The sequence below is a fragment of the Tetrao urogallus genome, assembly GCF_951394365.1.
Source record: "Tetrao urogallus genome assembly, chromosome: 6".
Classification (NCBI taxonomy): Eukaryota; Metazoa; Chordata; class Aves; order Galliformes; family Phasianidae; genus Tetrao; species Tetrao urogallus.
Genome location: NC_136819.1, coordinates 15,892,183 through 15,908,192, shown reverse-complemented (window position 1 = coordinate 15,908,192; position 16,010 = coordinate 15,892,183). Strand labels below are relative to the sequence as shown.

At 45.6% G+C, this 16,010-nt stretch overlaps 1 protein-coding gene across 1 annotated transcript; it reads left to right on the top strand.

The window, feature by feature from the left end:
- Window positions 1–2,770: 2,770 nt before the first annotated feature.
- Window positions 2,771–14,813, top strand: CD151 (CD151 molecule (Raph blood group); the record flags this gene model as incomplete). Its single annotated transcript, XM_079537561.1, has 7 exons — window positions 2,771–2,854; window positions 3,498–3,689; window positions 8,087–8,161; window positions 10,503–10,607; window positions 11,429–11,584; window positions 13,850–13,936; window positions 14,754–14,813. 7 exons carry the CDS (start codon window positions 2,771–2,773, stop codon window positions 14,811–14,813), a joined length of 759 nt encoding a protein of 252 aa, XP_079393687.1.
- Window positions 14,814–16,010: the final 1,197 nt, after the last annotated feature.

Here is a 16,010-nt window from a genome sequence, read left to right as displayed (position 1 = left end):
GCTGTGGAGTCAGTGATGGTGCTCCTGCTTAGAAAGGATAGATCATACAGGAGACAGCCCTGATTGCTCTCTGATTCATGGCCTGCCATCCCTGCGTGAATCACTGTGCTCTGTAAGCCTGCAGCTGTTCCCTGCCAGCTTACTGGAAGCAGATAGATCCCTCCTCCCAGCAGCGAAGCTGAGCTCTGTGAAAGGCTCTGCTTGCTGTGCTCAGTGGAGCAGGACCTGCTTGTGGAGCCAAATTTCAGGTTCCCTGTCATCTGCCTGCAAGTGCAGTTTGAGCTGTGAGCAGCTGGCCTTGTGTTTCTGAGGTCTCAGATCAGAAGGAGGTACAGGTTGGTGACACGTGGAAATAACCATGCTGGCTGTTTTTTTGGAGGGAGAGTTTCTAGAGTCCTTTGGAGCTGAGGGCCCGGCCCAAGGACAGTGAACATTGTTAGCATTCACAGCATCCTCTCAGCAAACTTGTGGTGCAGTTTCCTCTTCATGTGTTCCTGATATAAGCAGGCCTACTTCAGAGCCCAGCACATTAGAGCCTATTTCTGGGGAGCATCTGCCTTGATCTGAGATACCTGTTTTGAGCTGTTCAGGTGTGCATAGCAGTGGGATCTTGCCTGGTTGCTGCCATTCCTGTTCTGTGGCTAAATGAAGCCTCTGGGAGCTGTAAATCTGTCACCTTCCCTGAGTGCTGCATTTGCCAGGTAGCTTCTCATTGAGAATTACAAGTCTGTTCAGAGCAGAAGGTGCCACCAGCATCTATTCCTCCCCCTGCCCCAGGCTGCAGTATCGCAGTGTGGTAATTAATCTGAGCATTGCCAGAGTTTCTGATCTTTCCTAAGGATCATGAGTCAAGTCTCCTTGATATATATGCCACCAGCTCGGAGCTGCTCTCTTCTCTAATGAAATACTGTTCTGCTGCCAGCTGTTTTGTCAGATGTTATTCTAAAGGAAAATGTTTTCTTGTGAAAGAAGAGAGGGAACAGGCATGGTGGGACTGCCGGGCATGTTCTCGCCCCTATGCTCCCTGCTAAGCTTTATTAGTTCCTAAAGTGCAGACCCGCCTGAGGTTTTTGAGTGGATCCTAGTGAAGCAAAAGGAAACAATTTCCTGCAAATAAAATATAGTTATGCTGCAGAATTGGCAGCTGCTCCAAGCCTTGGTTCAGGAGTAAACTAAAAGCAGATGTTAGAAATGTAACAGGGAAGAATAAACTGACCAACCCAGCCTCCTAGCCAGCTGAGGTGCAGCCTGGCTGTGAGTACCCATTGCTTGCAGGTAAGAGATCTTACCAGAGGGTTTATCTACTGGAAGGTGTCTTGCAGTGGGCTTGCCAAGGTAGATGTTGTCTGTACTGCATAGTTGGATTGCAGGTCCTGTTTATCCCTGGAGGAAGCTTGCGAGAGGTGAACCCCTGGAAAGGGAGAGGTAGATGCTGTTTGCCTGCTTCTATGAAACTCTACAAGATTTTCAAACAGAGAGAAAGCAGCATTTGCATCATTCCATATTGGCTGGTGTGGAGGGAAGAGGAGGACTTTTTTGATTGAATGCAGCTCTTTGAAGGGGAGAGATGGTGAGGATTCAGTTATACCTCTTCAAACTGCCTCACAGAGCTTGTGCTGACAGTGATGCCCTGGGCAGTGCCTTTGTCCTGTCTGCCCAGTCAGGCAGGAGTGAAATTTAATTATTATTTTTTCCAACAGGAGGCAGTGAGGAGACATGGAGCTGCACTTTATGCTTTGGAATACTTTGGAATATAGCACATCTTTAACACTTTGCATGGGGTCTGACCCGCAGCAAACTCTGGCTGTTTATGTATCTGCAGTGTTTCATGCTGTCAGACCATTCAAAGCCAGCGTTTATGTTGCTTCCTCCTTAATAGCTGTGAGGCAGCTGAATGATGAGAAGGGCTGTGAGAAATAAACAGAGTGAGGAAGAGAATTAATTATCCTAACATATTGCTGGGATTCAAAAAGAGGCCGTTTGGGTGGATGACAAGTATGCTCCTAGTTACATTTGTAAAGATTAAAAATACATAGAACTTAGAGATCTATTTAAAGCGGTTTTAACAAGCATTGGTGAGCAAAGAAAACTCTCTGGAGACATATAATTCTGTAAATGCCAAAGACAGTTTCTGTCATCCCCTTCAGAAGTAACAGCTAGGTGCTGCAGTCAGCCAGATCGTGGGATGTGCTGGATAACAGGTCTGAGGCTTCGTTTATTTCAGTTTAAGTAGGAGGAAGTGAACATGGAACTATACTGAAGTTTCCTTACAGTAATGTTGATTACAGTAAAACCCAGCCACTGTTTTGGCTTGGTCACAGTAAGTGCTGTGCTCATGCAGCTGTAGGTCTGATCCCTCTACTACAAGTATTAATCTTAAGGAAAATGAGCCTCCAGAAGTGACAGCAGAATGAGGAGACAGAAGGAGGATGATGGCAGTGCAGGAAGGCCACATGCTGGTACCATCTGCCTCTCTTTCACACCCTGTGAGGTCTTGTGCTGTGTAGGTCACTCAGATGGCTAAGAGAGCTCTTAATATAAGTAAGCACTGTCTGGCATCCCTGAAGCCACTTGAACGGCTTGCTCACTGCATTACCTCAGCAATACCTCAGCAAAAGGCTGGAAGTGTGAGTTCTTTAGTTCTTTGCAGGAGGTGAGTAGCAGTGCTGCCCTTAGGGAAAAGAGACACAGTGACTGGCTTTTCAAACTTTTCTTTTTTTTTCTTCTTTTTTTCTTCTTCCTTTCTCCAGGAATTTGCTGAGCCGGAAAGATGCGTGAATATACTGAGAAGAAAGAAACATGCGGGACTATCTGTCTCAAATACCTGCTTTTCATCTTCAACTTTTTTTTCTGGGTAAGAAGTTTCAGCCTGCTTCAGAGTTTCCTAGATGGCACTGTAGATTTGGTGGCAAAGTCACAAAAGCCTTGGCCTTAGTGAAGTCTTCAGCAAAAAGCTCTGACATCTGTGGAACCCAGATTTTGTTCCATGGGATGAAATCCCACCCGTTGGACTTGCCAGCCCAAGCTGCAGAAGTTGTAGTTTGATACTAATAGGTCTAATTTCAAAGTATGGAAAATAACTGGATGCCTGAAAACATGCTTCGCTTTCACTTCACCTAGCTAGCATATTCAGGGAGCCTGAGTCCTGGCAGTGGAGGGGGACAACTATAGCAAGGATAACAGATCACTCCTTGCAGCTTGGTCCACAGTAGCACCAAGTAGTGCTTTCCACTGAAAACTTACAGATCCCAAAGGGTCTGTGTCCTACATAGCTTGCACCTCCCCCTGCGTGGTATGCACAGCTTGCCTCCTTAAAGCCCTACCAGAGTACTGCTCTCCATCCCAATGAGGTCCCTGGGAGTCCTTCCTTTGGTGTGGATTTCTTTAGTTCAGGTTGCAGTGCTGGGGCACCCTCTGATATCTCAGTCCAGTTGCTCTGGAGGTGAGAAGTTCACGTATTGGATATCCCTCATTTGCTTGCCTGTGTTTTCACCCAGCTGGCTGGCGGGGCTGTGATGGCCGTGGGCGCCTGGACCCTGGCTAAGAAGAGTGACTACATCAGCCTGCTCTCTTCTAGCACATATTCAGCAACTGCTTATATTCTGGTGGTGGCAGGGGTGGTTGTGATGGTTACTGGCATCCTTGGCTGCTGTGCCACCTTCAAGGAGCGTCGGAATTTGCTAAGAGTGGTAAGTTTTGCTCTTTTTGAGGGGGATGCTCCTTTTTTATCCCTTGAAGAATGCTGAGAAGGAGGGAAACATCTTGTCTATTGTACACCAACTCTATTAATTTGTCCTACGGCAAATACCATCAAGTTTTCCAGCTTTTAACAACACTTCTATCTTTGTCACAAGTGACAGGGTCTACTGCATTTCGTTTCATCAATCCAAATTTACTACTGCATACCTCAAAAGGACAAAATATAGTTGTAATATATCTGCACCGTGTGAGAGAATGTCTGTTTGAAATTGTTCAAAACCAAATCCTGTGGCTTTTTTTCTTCCTTCTTTACTGCCTGTCCATCTTCTTTTTCTGGAAAATGGAAAGAGAAAATAAAATACGTGAGACATGTAAGAAAACTGGCTTTTAACAACACTAAGTTTGTATCAAATTAACATGCTTTTTCACAGAATTATCAAAGATAAGAAAATATTAAATGGAAATTTTCTATAGTGGCTAAAAGAAATAGGTCTGAAATTAAAGCCATAGAATTTTGATATTCTGCTTTTTTTTACACCCTTCCCTATGTTACTTGCTCTGCTCCCTGCTTACCCACTACACCAAAGTGTGTACTGGCCCTGGGGTTTCTATTCTGCTTCCTCCCTTGCAGATCTCCTTTTCAGTTTGGAGTGTGGCAACATTCTTCAGTAGTGAGCTGCAGTAGTGAGTGCAGTGACTGAAGTAACAATCAGTGGCTCTTTGCCTTCACAGTAACAAGAAACGATGCTGCAGTAGCCCTTCAGTAGCTCCTTCAACTTTGCCAGTCCTTATTCACGTGACCATCGCTTTTCCCTTCTACAGAGGAGCAGAAAGAGAAGCCATGAGCAATGCTGACACTTGTACCACTGCTCTGAAGACCTAGTAATTCCTGTGAGAGGCAGAGTAGGGCTAGGAATGGAGAACTGAAGGAGAGCACAGGGTTTGCTAATGCTTGTTGCTCCCAGTCTGTAACAGTCCATTTTGGTCTCTCTTCACTTACTTTCCATGCCAAAGAGATCTCCCTTTGTCTTTTTGCCTCAGCCAGAAGCTACAGATGAAAATCCGGTGGGGTTTTCTTTGTTATTCTGCCACAGAAAACTAATAATTGTGTCTCGGGAACAAAAGGTCACGCTGTCCTTGCACCATGCATCCTTTCAGAATGGCTGGTCGCGACAGACCTATTGTCTCTTCTTGCTTGTGCTCTGCTTTAGTTGCCAGTGAGTAATGTACACAAGAACCATGGCTGTGCTTGCCAGGGCCCAGTGAGCTTGCCTGGGGGCCTCTGCCAGCTCTGAGCTCAGACAGTGACTCTGACAGCTTCACACTCAGTGCCCCAGGGGCTGTGCCAGCCTGTTCCAGTTTCCCTTGGTACCGGAGGCCTGTGGCAATATGAGAGGGAATGTTGTTAGCGGTGCTCCTCTCCCTGGTGCCTCCTTGGTGCTTTTAAAAATCAGTGGGCGACTTTGGCTGCTATTTGTTTGTAAAGCATGATTCTGGTGGTTAGTTTGTTATTCTGTTGGAGTCTCAGGAACCCGTGATTTTGTTTGCTGCTTTTCTACTTAATTACGAGTTCTAAGGGCCCTTGCAGCCATGCTACTTCTTTGTCATTGCCCATTTACCTTCCTTGTGAACCTCCTTAGCCAGGTGATTCATTGGGCTCGGGCAGGAGACATGGCATTTCATCTGCTCTGTGACTCTGCAGTATGTCTGCAGCCTGGTTAGCGTGATGCTGCAGAGCAGCCCTGCTGGTGGAGCTCAACCATCAGAGGCAGCAGTGCTCTTAAGACCTGCTCAAACTTCAGCTCAGTGGCTGAAGCTGCTGCCGTGTTCACCAGGGAACCATTTCAGCAGTATTAGGCAAAAGCAATGATAAATGGATTAGGCTTGCTCTCTCTTTCCTGTGTGCTGTGCCATGTCCCTGCCAGAGCAGTCAGTGTGTGATACAAAGCTGCCACTGGGGTGTTCTCTCTGCGTCAGGAAGAATCTCGTTAGGATTTATAAACTAGAACAGAACTTCTCCTGTCTCACTTTCAGCTGAATTGCTGAGGTAATTGCTGAGCGTAGCAGAGCACTGGGGAGTAAAAACATGCATGGCCATCCTTACCCAGCTCCTGTATTATACTTCAGTCGAGGTGCACTCTTTCATATACAGAAGTGTGCAAAAGGAGTCTCAGGCTTAGCCAAGTTTTTATCAAAGGGCTTTGCTTTTTCAGATGGTGGAAAGATCTCTCCAGATAGTGGTTTTTTGTTGTAGGTGGATTGACTCGTTCTTTTGGATTGTTCATAGAAAATATGCTCAGATTTAATGCTCCGCTCAGATACTTGAAGCTGAATGAAAGGAATCTGCACCCTCTGTGTCTGAAGGACACACCATGCAATCCTGACTCCTGCTTGAGCCACAGTAGGAATAAATTTTGCTCAGAGCCCACCCAGATTCCACACGTCTCCTGCAGGCCTCTGGGGGATTCTACATTTCTTACTGGTTTCTCAGCTTCTTGGAAAATGAGTAGAGCATGTCCCTGCTGCTCCATGCCAGAGCTGGCGTGCTTCTCACTTTCTTTCAAAGGTCTGTGCTAAAAGACCAGCAGCTCCTGGTGAAGAACAAGGAAAGCAGTCCTGTGCTCTGTCTCCAGAGCAAAAGCTGCCACTCCCCTATGACAGCATGATGTGGTGTAATAGATACTCAAAAAGGGGCCCCGAGGGGGAGATGAAGCCAAGATAAGGATAATGATGCAGACTATCAGCAGAGGCAGGTTGGGTACTTGGGTGGCAGATGCACTGACCTCACTTACAAGGGTTAACAGGGACCTCATGACTCACATTCTCTAAGCTGGATATGTGTTTGTTCGTATCCATGGTAAGCCAGCTTGAGCTGAGTTCTGGTGACACAACTCAGCTCCACCTGAATGCCACTGACATGACGACACTGAGCAGAGAAGAATAAATAAAAGAAGATTTGCAGTTCCTTGGTTGTTCCCAGCATCCTGCCACCCTCCTTCCCCTTCTTCAGCAGAGAGATGATGTCAGGGCAGTAGGGCATAACTAGGTCCCAACAAAAGAAAGCCAGCCTTTGTATCAGAGTACTCCAATCCTTTCTTGCCCCATTTCAACCTTCTGTGAGGGCTGGGACCAGCGTTCAGCTATTCCCTTCTCTGCTGAGTGACTCACTGCCGTGGTATGAATGGGTACCTTGTACAAGAGTATGCAGAGACTTCTGGTGTGGGGCTGGGGAGAGAAAGCCTGAGATTGTGTGCTCAGATTAAAGCCAGGCCTGCAGATAAAACCCGGCTGGCCATCCTTGGCAGCTGCTGTATCCCAGCAGGAGTGAAAAAGGAAACCTGATCTGCATTTGTGTCTGGACTGTTTAATTCCTGTGAAGTAGCTCAGAAATACCTGTGTCTACCAGCCAAGCAGGGTTGTGCAGTGCAGTGAGTAATCTTTGTGTAACAGAAAGCAATCTTGCTTGTGTCCAGGGCTTCACTGTCCTATGTGCTGGGGGGAGAGATGGTTTCATGGCTAGCTACGTTTTTAGGGAGCTGTTTACTTAATGTCTTGGGAATAGCCATGTTCTGAGCTTGAGTAAAACAGAAAGTGGGAGATGATGTATTCTGTCCCAGATAGGACAAGTCTTACAGGAACTTTGCACAAGGTCATTGTTATAGCTGAAGCTAGTGCCACTTCGGCTTCATCTACAAAAAGATGAAGTTAATAGCAGTTGTAGAACAGCCTAGATCTGTAAAGGAACTGCCTTTTTCTTTTCTTCTAAAATCTGTCACTTCAGTAATGCACTGCAGATGGTGGTCGAGTCCCACAGAAGTCCCTAGGAATGTAAATCCATGTCTTAAGCTTATGTTTAATTGGTCTTCTATGTCCTTGGTCAAATGGGCCTTTGTTGGCTTATTGAATCATTGTTGTAACATACATTTCTCCTTAATAACTTTGTGAAATGCCCTAAACAATGTGAAAGCAAGCAAAAGTTTCAAAATTATTTTGTAATTATGTCAGAAGCAGATATTTTCTATGATACTGAACATATTCATCAGGTTATCTGGCAACCACTCTCTTCTGTCTAGTGATCTTATCTTAGCTGCCTGCACTTTTCCATTCTGTATATCCCTCTGGCTGTTTTGGATACTCACACTTGCTTCTGCTTGTCTTCAGTTATCAAGCATGTTTGTTGTTTTGTTTTGTTTTTGTTTTTTGTTTTTGTTTCTTGACCAGTGGGATTGTTCCCTTTCTATCCTATTGAGGTCCTAACCTCAGCAGTTGCCTTTGAGATCTCCTGCAGAAAACCATCAGCAAGGACAGTGTCATGCATTTTCCTAGCTAGTGATAAACCAGCTCCAAGCTTCTGTTCTAACATCCTATTTTTCCCATTATTTTACAGTATTTCATATTGTTGCTGTGCATCTTTCTCCTGGAGATCATTGCTGGAATCCTGGCTTATATCTACTACCAGCAGGTGAGTGAACAGCAGTCCTACAGATTCAAACCAGGGAGAGAAAACAGCTGATCATCATCCCGTTTCTCTGGTCAGAATTGGATTTGAAGGCTTGGGACCGAGTGTCTGATTGGGATTCATCTTTCTACACGTCTGTGCTCACTTTCTACCCCATACAAAAGACCTTAGGTTATTCACTACTTTTGGCAAAGCATTAATGGTTACACTTGGGAGGCTGTTCAGCCTTTCTGCTCAGCTCCTTCTTGTGGTTTACCTTTGCAGGCTGCAGAGCCTTCTAGAAGACAACTGTTAAGGCTGTGTAGTACTCCTTAATACCCTATAAGTCACGCTGCAAGCAACTGAAATGACATTAGTGCTACCTAATATATTCAGGACATAGGAGTGATCCTGTTGCATCTAGCAAGGTAGCTGCCACACTCCTGAACTTGCAAAGATGGTCCAGCTTGATAGGTCCTTTCAGGTCCATGACGTTTTTGAGGTCTTTACTTAACCATCATAGCTGAGGGTAACAGCACGGACTTCCAGCAGCTGCAGTTCTAAGTTGGCACTTCTTGCAGTTGCAGAGGACAGAGGCTTAAATCATCGCTTTGTTTTCAAAGGATATTTAGCCACCAGAACACAAACAGCCTGGGAAATCGCTCTCAAGTCTGGAGATTGATTGGAAAGAGTGAATTAGAATTGTTGTCAAGTGCCCATCTGAAGAGCAGCTGGATATCCTGTCCCATCTTGTTGGCTTCACTGTTAGGATTCCTTGCCACTCCTTTCTATTTTGAGACTTCTGTGCTTTGCATTTCCAGAATGGGCACTGGCCGTTTGTGAGGAGTCAGAGTGTTGTGAGTTCATTTGCTTGATAGGAACCAAGAGGGGGTCAGTGGAATGAGTGTATATATTAAACTGGGAAAGATCCATCCCAGGAGCATGGCAGAAAGCTCTAGGATCTATCTGTGCAAAGTCACTAGGTTCATGTATGACAAAGGATGAAAAGGAGCTGATCCTTAGGTAGAGTAAGGGATGACACATTTGCAGCTGTACCCTTCAGTGATTTAAATCACTCAAGGGCACTCTGATGGGTAGCTGCACTTTCCCCTTGCTCTGTGGCTGACAAATACCCCTTGTTTGCTGGTTGCAGGCTGCTTGCTGTGTTTGCCACTGTTTTTATTTCAGCCCTTGCTTTTGGTATCTAAGCCTTGTGTGTCTAAACTCCCTTTCTGTTGTTGTCTTTGTTCCATGCTGCAGTTCTTCCCTGTGAGCCTGCAGGTAACTGCTTTTCTCCCAAGTGCTAATTCTGCTAATGGATTCTCCTCTTTATTTGCCTCTGATGCCTTCCAGCTGCTGAACCTTTTGCTTTCTCTTTATTACATTAAGTCCTTTGCACTTTGGTAGAGCTTCCCAGCTCAGGATCTCAAAGCATTTTTCAAATATTTATGAGTGAAGCCTCTTATCAACTCTGTGAGGTAGGTATTGTCCCCACTTAACACAAGGGGTTGGGAATAACAATATATCAAAAGGAAAATAAACTGCAGATTGTATTTTGCCCAGTGCAGCATTTGACCTCTCATTTATTGCTGTACAGAATAAAAGGTGTATAGAGAAGCTATCTCTACAGCTGTCTCTACTGATGTGTAAGAGGAATTTAGCTAGACTAAGAGCTTCCATGGAAAGAAATATTTGAATCCAGTCACCTGAACCTACCAGTAGTTTACAATAGGAGCATTTTCAGAAATTATGAACTTACAGAATCAGACTTTATCTCTGTGGTTTTATAAATTTGTCACTGTTACCAAGAAATGCCATAAAGTAATCTTGGAATCATACTCTTCAGCCCCTCCTCTGGCATCCTTTTTGCTGTCATTTCAAGAGCTATTCAGACCATGTGACCTCAGTTCAGTGTGCTCAGGACTCTGATTTCCTCCTGCTCCTGAACAGACTGATTGTGTTTTAGTATTTTGCCATAGGTTTCAGGGACAGAAGACAGCATGTGGTCTCATGGCATATTCATATTCAAGCAGACACGATTTTGTATTGTGTCTAGGCAACCTCTTACATATGTGAGATGAGGACCCTTATGGTGATGTGTTGCACAGACTGAAATTGGGCCCAGAATCGCCTCATTCTGGTTACAGAAGTGGAGACATGGTCTTTAATCAGCTGGAAGTAAGCTTGCCTGCTTCCTGGAAGCCAGTCCAGCCTTGGAAGATGACTTGAAGGAAGCTGTAGCTTCCATTTTATGGCTTTCTTTTCTCTTGGAACAATAGCAGTGAAATTTATGCTGGACTCTGGGTTGCCCTGAGGGGAGGTGAATTTGCCTTGTGATTTTATCCCGCTTGTCTTTTCTATTCAGCTGAGCACGGAGCTGAAGGAAAATCTGAAGAACACCATGACTCAGAAGTACCGCAAAGAGGGAGAAGAGAGAGTGACCAGTGCAGTGGACAAACTGCAACAGGAGGTGGGTGTTGCTGGTAAACCGATGGCGCAGTACGGGAAGTGATGTGAGTTCTTGTCATCTGACATACAGGTTGCTTCTTTTGAGTCAAAGCAGGCTGGGTGGTGTGCAGGGTCTTGGCCGTGCTACCAGCAGAATGGCATGGGGTAATCTCTGAATTGGATCCCCAGTAGGATTGAGTAAACAACATCTAAATTGATCCTGGAGTGAACTGGAGTGCCGAGTCACTCTGACAGCTGTTTCTACTTACCACATGAAAGCTTTGGAGAAATTGCTGACATTTTTCATTAAGCTTCTCAGTACCCTAGAGAGCAAGATGTAATGAAAGATCCTGCTGCTGCTGCGAGCTGTGTCAGGCTCTGGGGTGGTTCAGGTATGGGCTGTCGCAGTTCTGACAGGCTTTTCCACAGGATGGACCTTTGTGCACAGGCATGGGTCCAGCAGTTTCAAAGCTGCAGCCTGCTATGCACGTAATGCCCTGTTGCCAGGTGCATAATGCAATAGTAACTGGTAATTATACCTACCCTGTTAGTGCTCTCTGGTCAGGTGATTAAGAGCCGAGGCAGCTGCAGGTGCAGTCTAGCTACAGTCCATCACAGCAGTAACAAAAGTCACAACTGGTGGAAGATGAATGAAGCTGATAATTAATCACCAGAATTAAAACAGAGCTCACTAATAATTACAGCAGTCAAAAAATATAGGCTAGTGAGATTGCTGGAGTCTCTCGACAAAGGAGAGTGAAGCCCAGAGCTTGATATGGGAAGGCTGGAGGGAGAAGGAAGCTGCAGTGTTTGCAGGCTCAGCTTTGTGCTCTGTGTTTGCAGTTCAAGTGCTGTGGGAGCAACAACTACACAGACTGGGCTGACAGCATGTGGATCAAATCTCCAGAGGCCAGCGGACGGAAAGTTCCTGACAGCTGCTGTAAGACAATAACTGACCTGTGTGGCCGAAGGGACCATCCTTCCAACATCTACAAGGAGGTAAAGAACAAGAGGGCTTCAGAGCCTCTTGCCACAAAGTTTACCAAGGAGGTGGGCAGGAAGTGAGGATTTTGGGTTGGTGCTGCAAACTGTTGGCACTTTGTGTCTCTGAGTGTTGAGCCTTCCAGGCTACATTTAAAAAGATTCAGGGAAGAAGGGGAAAAAAAAATAGAGGAGTCAGAGTGTCTGAGCTCCTGCATGTAGGCTGCTATTACAGAAGCATGTATTCGTGGCTGCCAGAGTGATACTATAGCCAACACCCAGTGGGTACGGTATGGGATTAATTTCTGCACAGGAGGGGTCATGGATTAGGCAAGGGTAGCACTTCATATCTGTCTCAGGGCTGTTGCTGGCGTTTGCAGGGAACCTGATATGTAGAAAAGGACTGTAAAGGCAGTAAAGAAGAGAGTTCAGGAACTGAGGAATAAAGCAAGGATATGTTCTGCACCATTTTATTTGCTATAGAGAAAAATAATAAGTTATATTTGTTAATGCAGAATATGCTGGTGATGAGGGAGTAGGAGATGTTGCTTCTGGCAGGAGACTTGGGTTTGAGCCTTGCATTCCAAGCTTCCTGTTACTGCACTTAATGAGGAACAAATGGAGATACAGTCAAGCATCAGAACTGACAGACTTGACCTGCAGATGATGAAACAGGATATGGGTCTCCCTAGCAGACAAATTAGGCCAGTTTCAGAGAACTGCAGTTAGGGGTGAAATGAGTTTGGACTGAGCTGGTAGAAAGGCTTGTTTGAAGCAAATTGAATCCCAAAGTAGCTGAGTAAATAGGCAGGTAGGACCATTTATTCATCCTGTTGAATAAAACTGGTAGAATTTCTTGCGCTTTTGTTTTCATACCCTTCAATCCTATGACTTGGCTTTAACTTGCTCACCGTGAATCTGTCTGTGAGTTAGCATAGACTGTTTTCTCACTAGTGCAACTTGTGCCTTGGCTGGCTGTGCTGAGGCATGGGAGCAGCAGCTGGAGCCTTTTCCTTGTTTCTGCCCCCTGCCAGGTGCAGAGATGAAGTCCAGGCTTTCTGCTCTACTAAAGCTGCACTTTATTATGTCCAGCTGCTTGGCTGGGTTTTACTCTCCTGAAAGAAAACTTTCCCATAAATCTGTTATTTTCCAAGGGCTGTTGAGGTGTCTTTAAGTGTGGAAACCTGCAAGTGTGTGAGGGCAGAGCTGGCTCAGCTTCACTCTGTGCTATGTGAAGCTGTGTTACCTAGGAAGGTCCTGCTGGGCTGCCAAGCACAAGCACAGCATTAGCTCTAGAGTATAAAAAGATGCCAAAGGCCATGTGGCTCAGCACTTAACATTGTTTCTCATGATACAGCATCTAAGTCAGGATTCAGAACAGATTTTAGTGGCTTTGGGGAAGAACCTAGAAGAGGGTCAGATCAGGACATGGGAGCAATTGTTTCACACTGAAGCAGCTGGAGCTTACTCTGAAACCTAATTCAGGCGTGGGAAAAGTGAGGCCTTTGCCATCCCTCCCTGGAGAAGTGCATGCTCACTTGTTCCCTCTGCCTGGGTACATGTAGGTGTCTGTGTTCACTGTAGACTCCTGGGGCTGTAGGGCCCCAGTACCCTTGGGGCACTGTTGCAACCTACACAGCAAATCCCCTTGATGTTACCATGGAAAACCTGCCTCACTAGTTGAAACAGTTTAATTATTTAAAGAGAAGTCTTCCAAAATAAGCAGAGAATTCTCTTACTGTTTTATTTTTGCATTATGGCAACAAAAACACGGGCCTGAAACCAGGATGTTATGCTGCCAGCCAAGGATGCAAGTGAAAGGCAGAGGTAGTCAGTGCCTGGCTTTCCAAGTCCACATTAAAACCCATAAATAACAGTGGGAGGAATTTGCTTTCAAAGAGCTCCTCTCATGTTAGAGGTCTTGATGCTGCATTTCCTTGGCATTTTGTCCAGAGAGGAGCAAACACCTTCTCCAGGCATGTGCTAAGCAGTATGGGAGCCCTCCTCCACATACCTCAGAGGAAAATCTGAGAGAAATCCTCTGTAATGTGCTGTGTTCTTTTGTACTTCTTCAGCCACCTTCAGCTATTCCTGAGACATACAGAAACAGTATGGACTTTGCATAATCTATATAACTTTTCCAGCAGTGTTGCAAGGAGAGGATGCTCACGGACGCTGCTTTTTGTAGGGATGCTTTAAGGGATTGCAACTGCTGTCTTAATGTGAGACACAAGAATTTAAAATGAAGATGACTTTCCCTGTCTCCTCTCTCTTTCCCTGCAGAATGGTTGCATTACCAAGCTGGAAAACTTCATTCAAGAACATCTGAAAATTATTGGCATAGTTGGGATCAGCATTGCTTGTGTGCAGGTATTGTGTGGAATTGTGTGGAATCTTGGGCTTGCTGGGCAGAAGCTCAAGAAACCCAAGAGCTAAGGGATGGAAAAATTAGTATTTCAGGCTTTTCCTTGCCTGGCAAAGAGAAGTTATCAGGTAAGGGAAGGTACTTCAGTGACCTTGGGATCCACTAACTCCAGAGCTAGTGCCTCTTTTATCAGTTTGTAAGATTCCATTTCTGATGAAAGAAAAACACTTCTCTGCTCAGACAGGGTTCTGCAGCAGGGATGTGAGAAATGAGGTGCGGCTATGGCTGCTGGTTTGGCAGCCTGAGAGAGACCTCTGGTGGGGATGTGCCAGGATTGCCCGTGCTGCCAAAGGGCTGGTTTGGAGGAGTTTCCCATCCTGGTTCATTAGTTCATTCCTTTTATATTCAGAGTTTCTGCCCTGGCTCTGTCATACTGAGGAACAGCACTGTGGGTCAGCAAATGTTTCAGGAGAGTCTGAAGAATAAAGGGATAGGATGTGGATGCTCCTACACCGTTACAGGGGGAAGGACAGCCAGAATAATCTTTACTTCCAGATGCAGATATCTCTGGGAGTTGTTCATTTTCCCTTCTGCCCTGGCATACATCCAAATTACATTCTAGAGAAGCTGCTAGTGATTAGTTATGAGGATTAGCACAGATTGTGTTCCCTCACACTCATTGCAAGCTGGTGTGCTGTATCTCCAGGCCAGATCTGGTTGCCACTCTGATCTGGGTCCAAACTGCTAGTTTTCAGGCTGCTACCTCCACTGCATCCATTCTGTTTTTGTCATTCGTTTCTCTCTTCTTTTTCTACCCTGTAGATCTTCGGGATGATTTTCACTTGTTGCTTGTACAGGAGTTTGAAGCAGGAGCCATATTAATAGCTGTGGGAACTCTGTCAGCTCCCCCTCTGCCACTTCCCTTTGTGCCTGCCAACCTCACCACCCTCCACTACCACCACAGAAGTGTCTGCAACCTGAGGACTTCTCTCTAATTAAATGCCTTACCTGCCCCTTTTGGGGAAAGTCACCCTCCTCGTTGTGCACAAGGCAGCCAGGAATTCAGCAGGTCCTCTTCATTGTCAAGAAACAGAAGAGTTGTGGATCTTCTGCTAGAAGCTTTAGCAAAACAGTCCCTTGATGTAACTAGAAGGCAAGATTTATCTAGGGCCATTTCTCCTGGGGCTCTTCCTGAGCTAGCGTGAAAGTATTGGGATGCTACACAGGAACTACAGTTTGCTTTCTGAGAAGTGGCTCAGCAGAGCTGGGCGTTGACTGTGAGGACAGATGATGTTTCTGCGCTGAGCTGGAACCAGATTTGAATCTCTCAGACACAGAAGATTTGTCATTCTCCCCCCAGCCTGTGCACTGATGTCCTAACACAGCTGTTCTCCACCTGAGAAGATGCCTGTCTGGTTGTGTGGGGCAGGAATTGCTCTCTGTGCTGATCAGGAGCACATCTTGACACAGCTGAAATCTTGTTGCAGCTCTAATATTGTCAAGATCTGGGTGCCTTAGTATTTCTCAGCAATCCTTCCTCCTCTTCCTTGAAGCTTCCCTGCAACGCAGTGCCATTAGGAGCCACAAGAAGCCTTTTGCCACCTAGCAATTCTAGAGCCAAAGACATTGGACTGCTTTCTAATTCTTTTGGGTCTAGTCTTTTTTATTTAGTGGCTTCCAGTGTGAATGAGAAAGTTCAAAGGCCTCTCCTCTGCTGTGATTTGGTGAAGAGCTGGTCAGTGGAGCTGACATATCAAGCTATCCTTTGGCCTGTTTGATTAGTGGGAATGCCTCATCATATCTCTTACATGTTGAGAGACACCCTGGGCTGGGCTTGATGCTCTCAATAAAAACCTCCAGGCTTGTCTCTTGGGTGGGAAATGAATATATACAAAAGTTGTATCAGCCTCCAAAGAGCTCATTAATCAGCTGAGGGTTTTCTGGCTTTAATGAGATCTGGAAGCCCACTTTCCAGACTATCCCAGAAGTAAACAGTAGAGTCAGCTTCCCCCAGTTGCTCCAGTGTATTTGGTAAATTGGTAGTGCTGGGTTTAACTGTCTGTTTAATTAAATAGATTT